At 46.9% G+C, this 5,773-nt stretch overlaps 1 protein-coding gene across 1 annotated transcript; it reads left to right on the top strand.

Annotated features, from left to right (window-relative positions):
* The first annotated feature begins 540 nt into the window (after positions 1-540).
* On the top strand, positions 541-5,481 carry Prg3 (proteoglycan 3, pro eosinophil major basic protein 2). The gene is made up of 6 exons (XM_057755702.1): positions 541-549; positions 919-1,053; positions 1,526-1,809; positions 3,956-4,087; positions 4,807-4,918; positions 5,338-5,481. The coding sequence occupies exons 2-6, from the start codon at positions 993-995 to the stop codon at positions 5,394-5,396; spliced, it is 648 nt and encodes a 215-aa protein (XP_057611685.1). The 5' UTR covers positions 541-549; positions 919-992; the 3' UTR covers positions 5,397-5,481.
* Positions 5,482-5,773: the final 292 nt, after the last annotated feature.

Raw genomic sequence — 5,773 nt, 5'->3', positions numbered from 1 at the left:
TGGTGACCTTTCCTTCTCTGAAGCCTATTGCTTACATCTGTGAAGCAGGGAAATCCTACAGTCTCAGTGGAGATGGGTGAAGGCAGGCATCAGGGGTGTGCTGTCTATGAAGCACCTCGTGGGAGTGCTGAGACTACCTCCTCTCTTCCTCCTTCCTGCACAGTTCCTACTGCTCCTTGAGATCTGCACATCACTTCCTAGAATCGTCACTTTGGAAAGCTGCTTCTGAATTAAGGGGTATAATTCAGGCTGGGCACTAATTAATACTAATTACATTATCATGTTATACATGCCTCTCAAATAAACTGGTGCAGACGGGCTTCTACTTAGGGCAGCAAGCTCCAGACAACAGGACTCTGCTGTGTTAATAGAGAGCAGGGTCTGGGGTGAACAAAACTGAACAAATTTTTTATCAGTTCCATTATCCCCAAGCCTGGCCTGGAGCAATCACCCTGGCCTCTTTCAACTTCCCTAAAAACACAGTATAAGGCTGTTTGTGCAGCAGTAGCCACACAGCCACTGAGTGTGGAGACCGCAGACTCTCACTCGGTGAGTGTTGTGCTGGGCCAGGATCAAGGAGGAAGCAGGAGGACATGAGCAAGCAGACAGCTGGGGAGCCTGTTCTTAGGGTCACCACAACTGCCTTCATTGCCTTGTCTTTCCCCACATAAGTGAAGTCAGTTCTGACTCGGGAATGGTCTGTCCATGCAGGTCAGGAATCTGGGTAGAGTGTTGTCTTAGAGAATGGCCATGGAGATCTTAATAGGGGTTTCTGCAGCTCAGTTGCCTATCCTGTCCACCCCTGACTCCTGTTTCAGATTTTTAAGCTCAGGGAAGAAGAGGGAAAGGAGAAAGAGGAGCTCTCTGACTCTCCCTTTAATCGGGTAATTAAATGACAAGTATCATGTCATGCACCAGAAGCTGTGTTGGACACAGACAGGACAGTTGTGAGGACAAAGGCAGAATTGCCTCTACTGCAAGATCAAGAAGACATGAAACAGCCCCTGATCCTGTCCCTTCTCCTGCTGGGGACAGTTTCTGCTTCTTATCTGGGTAAGTCCTTCCCTTTTGTTCCCATCGATCATTCTCCCTTCCCCTCTCTCCCACCCTTTTGGTTGTTGTTGCTGTTGCCATAGGGCCAGGGTCACAGAGTGTTCTTTTAGGTTGTTCACTCATCTCTGGTTAGCTATCTCCCAGACCCAGAACTGGTTCCTTCAGAAGGAAACAAACAAAACCAAAGCACCTATATTATAAGATAAAGGGCCAGTGATCATTTCAGGCTTCTCACACAAGGTCTTCCCACCCATATACAATACCTGTGGTGACCATCAGTCAGAGTTCAGGCTATTGTCCATCTATGAATCTGGTGTGAGACATCTCTTTTTGCCCAATCTAGAGGAAGTTTCTTCTTAGTGTGTGACTCCAGATTAGGACTCAGGAAAGCTCAAGTGGACGCTTAGAGCTGTCTGAGGTGCTGGAGGAAGAGGGACTCTGATGTGATGGCACGTTACCATCTTCTTCCTAGAGACCACTCATCACCATCAGGAGAGCCCAAAGAGAGAGTCAGACCTGTGGCAGGATGCAGATGGTTCAAGGGATCAGGGAAGAGATTTGACTTTGACCCCAGAGACAATGTGGACAGAGGGAAAGGAGACTGAGGGTTCCGAACAGCAAGACATCTTTGAGGATGAGGAGTCTGACTCAACATGTCCCAGAGAAGAGGACATAGCTCATTTGCAGGGAACTCCTGGGTGCAAGAGATGTCGCTATGTGCTGGTGAGGACTCCCAGGACTTTTGATAAAGCTCAGGTAAGTGATAGGAAGACATGGTGAAAGGTCAAGGAGAGGGAAAGGCACGGTGTTAAAACTTGTTCTGTATACATTTAGAAAGCTGCAGAAATGCCTGGTGGTCTTATTAAGATATAGGAATTACAGCTCCACCTTCACAGTCTTTGAATCAGGAGGCGGGGGTGGGGGCGGGTGTCTCAGGGAATAAAGATCTTCTTGGTCTGAGGACTGCAACTTTAGAACCAATGATCTGCATTTCACGGAAGAGGAGGTAGAAAATGTGTAAGAGAAAGATGTTGGGGGTGGGAATTGGGGTGAAGTGAAGCAGTTTCTTCTAGACATGACCGAGATGTTGCATTTGTAAGCCCAGAACAGTTTCAATTGCCTGTGCAAGACAGGATCAAGCCAGTCAACATCCCATGTGGGTGTGCAGGGGTCCACAAGCACCATCCCTAGGTGACGAGTTATTGGCAATTGATGACTGCTAAAGCAGAGAAAGTCAGTTTTCGTTAGGGTTTGGTCACTAGTAGGTTGACTATGGCCATGCATCTAGGGGCAGTCATTAATTAGTCTCAGTGGGTCATATGTTTACTAAAGAGAGGCTATGAGGATGGAAAGATGTGTGTGTGTGTGTGTGTGGTTCAGGAAGAGCTAGAGGAGGGAGTGGGGAGATTAATATGATCAAAACACATTATATGCATGTATGAGAATCTCAGGGTAAATAGAATATTGTATTAAACCAGATAGAGCATTAAAAAGCAACTCCTATAAGAGGGAAGAGTCAAAATGACAGACATACCCTTCTGTGCCTCACTCAGATCTGCCGTGTGTGTGTCTGTGTGTGTGCATGCATGTGCATGTTAACTAGGAAGTTTTAAGATCTGACAACAGTGCTGGATGAATTTTAAAAGAGTAATCTTACCCCCAACAAAGAAAAGAAACCACTGTGCTAAAACAACACTCCCTTCCTTGATTGACAATTAGTTGTTTTGTGGGTGACTCTCTTTACCTTTCAGAGATCAGGCTCTTCCAAATAAAGATATATAGCTGCCCCTTAGTCTCCATGGGATGTCGGTCTTAGGACCCTCCCAATGGACACCAATGTCTATGTTCAAGGTGCTTACAGAGAAATGGCATAGTATTTGCATATAATCCTTGCCCATTCACCTGTATTTTAAACTTTTATGTGTGTTTATTTATTGTGTATTTGTGGGGGTGCACAAACTATGACACATACATGTAGGTCAGAAAACAGCTTACAGCAGTTTGTGTTCTCTTTCCTCCATACGTGATCTGGTATCAGATTCATTTGCCACTCACTGAGCCCTCTCGTTACCCCTCGTGTGTTCTTTAAGTCATCTCTAGATTATTTATAACACTGCGGTGTAAACGCCGTGAGAATAGATCTTATACTTTATTATTTGGGGACTAATGTCAAAGGAAAGAGTATTGCTCAGTGTAAGCATAACTAAAAATATACCTTTTTCAGGGGCTGAGGAGATGGCTCCGGGGGTAAAGTGAGCTTGTTCTGCAAGCATGAAGGCTTGAGTTCAAATATCCAGCGCTTATGGGAAAATCTGGATATGGCAGTGCATGCCTGTAACTCTAGCACTAGGGGGCAGAGCCAGGCAGATCCTAGAAGCTCACTGACCAGGCAGTCTATCCTGTATACTGCTTCAGAGAGAGTCCCTGCTCAAGACAGTAAGGCAGAGGGTGACAGAGGACACCCCACCTGATGTCTTGCTCTGTCTTTTGCATGTGCAATCCACACTCGCATGCACATGCATGCAATACTCCCAGAGCCCCACATACAAACATACAGACATTTTCAATGTATGGTTGGTTGAATATGTGGGCAAGAAACCCACGGCTATGGAAGGCTGACTGTATGGTACCGGGGCTTTTTAATTGTAATGAAGGCTGGACGAGATTATGTTTTTGAATTATCATATGGAACAGTCTGTACGTGGGGGCTATAATTATAATTAGGATTACTATTTCCTATAAGGATTTCCTGACCACTGGCAAAGGAGCAAAATATAGGCTTGAGGGAAGCAAGTGGGTTCCTTATGTTGAATCTGTGAGTAGTTGTAGGGATCTTTCTTGGCGATTCAGGATCTTGAGGCAAAAGAGAGTGAATTCTGTCTCCCATTTCTCCCCTCTGCAGTGCGTCTGCAGGAGATGCTACCAAGGCAACCTTGCTTCCATCCACAGCTACAGTTTCAACTTCCAAATTCAGTGCCTGGCCAGGAAGATCAACCAGTCCCACATCTGGATTGGAGGCATCCTCAAGGGCTGGGTAAGTTAGGGCCCAACTCAGTATAGAAAGCTTGGACTGTCTTGAGGGCTCATTCACCGACTCCACAGTTAAGGTGTCCTGTAAGTGATAGGCAAAGAATGCTGGAGTTGCCCTGCACCGTCTTGGGAGAATTGATTACCCACACCTCTCACTAATTCCATTCAGCAACTTCAGGTTTGTGCTCAAAATTAACCATGGGAAATTTACACCAAGAAAACTGGCAATTGTTATCAATTGCTGTCACTGCGACAAAATGCTTGAGAGAACCAACTTAAAAGGAAGAAAGGCTTATCTTGACAAAGTTTCAGAGGCTTCAGCTTACACTCACTTGAAGGTGTTGGTTTGGACTTGACACACAGTATGTCATGGTGGGAGTGTGTGGCAGAGAGGACTACTTACTTCGGGTGACAGGGACATAAAGAAGAAGGAAAGGGTTCAGCATCATCACTTGGTAGCTTGCTAGAGATGCAGAATAATAGGCCCATGCCTGAGCTCCGGAATCTGAGTCTGCATGTCAATTATATCTGTACAATTGGGGAAACCTGCCCTATATGGTGTCTGGGAGCAATGGTTATTTTTCCATTGCATCCCATGCAAACACTGAGAGGTGGGTGATGAGAGCATTTGGCTTCTTTCCAGGCAGGCAATGTGAGGGGTCAGCAGTGGCATGGATCTTCCTGCCTTCTTTGGTTCTCTGATCCACTTTCTCTCTTCTCTAGTTCTTCTGGAAGAAGTTTCGGTGGACTGATGGGAGCTGTTGGGATTTTGGAAACTGGGCCCCAGGACAGCCTGGGAATGGGGGAGGACACTGTGTGACTCTGTGCACCACAGGTGAGAGGAACAGGCTCCAGACAAGGAGATGCATTGATAGAGTAGAATTTTAGCTGCTGTTGCTTTGAGCTGCTTGGACATAACTCTTCAAACCTACTGACTCTATGTGGAGAACTCAAACTTGGTCTGTGGGGAGAACTGAGGTACACAGACTTCTCAGGGCAAGACCAGATTATGGGATAGTGGGGGAGCTTGTGGAGGAGGTTGCTGGGAACTCTGTACATCCTCTGATTCCCCGTGGACAAACTGGAATGACTTAAGAGCAGCAGTTGTGAATGTAAGGAGTGGATGCAGGCACTGGTGAGGGCTGAGACAAAACGCGAGCTTCTGATTGCAGATGGTGGGGACACCACTTTACTGCAGTGGCTGAATGCATGCTAGAGCACGAGGGATGTGATTTACTGTGTTCTCTGCTATAGGGGGCCATTGGCAAAGAGCTTCCTGCAAGACTCGCCTGCCTTTCATCTGCTCCTTCTAAACTGGAGGAAGACCCTACCTCGGAACCTCCTGTCTCCATAGGCCTGGATGCTGGTGTCCCATCCTGTGGCATTTAGTTCTGTCTCCTGCCTCTCTTGGTCATAAAATCAGCTTCCCTCTGCATTTCCTAAGTCTTGTTTCTTTTTTCCTTCCCGGAACTCACTTTGTAGACTTGGCTGGCCTCAAACTCACAGAGATCTGCCTGCCTCTGCTGGGATTAAAGGCGTGTGCCACCACTCACAACAAGTCTTGTTTCCTCGTTGCCCTTTCTGGGAGACTCCTGCTTGTTGGAAAAACCCTGGAAGTGCAAGATGATGGGGCTAGGCAGCCTGCTGCAGGTGGGGGGGCAGTGACAGAGCTTGGGGCTTGGGGTGGCCG

The sequence above is a fragment of the Chionomys nivalis genome, chromosome 22, assembly GCF_950005125.1.
Source record: "Chionomys nivalis chromosome 22, mChiNiv1.1, whole genome shotgun sequence".
Classification (NCBI taxonomy): Eukaryota; Metazoa; Chordata; class Mammalia; order Rodentia; family Cricetidae; genus Chionomys; species Chionomys nivalis.
This window is presented reverse-complemented; position numbering and strand designations above follow the sequence as displayed.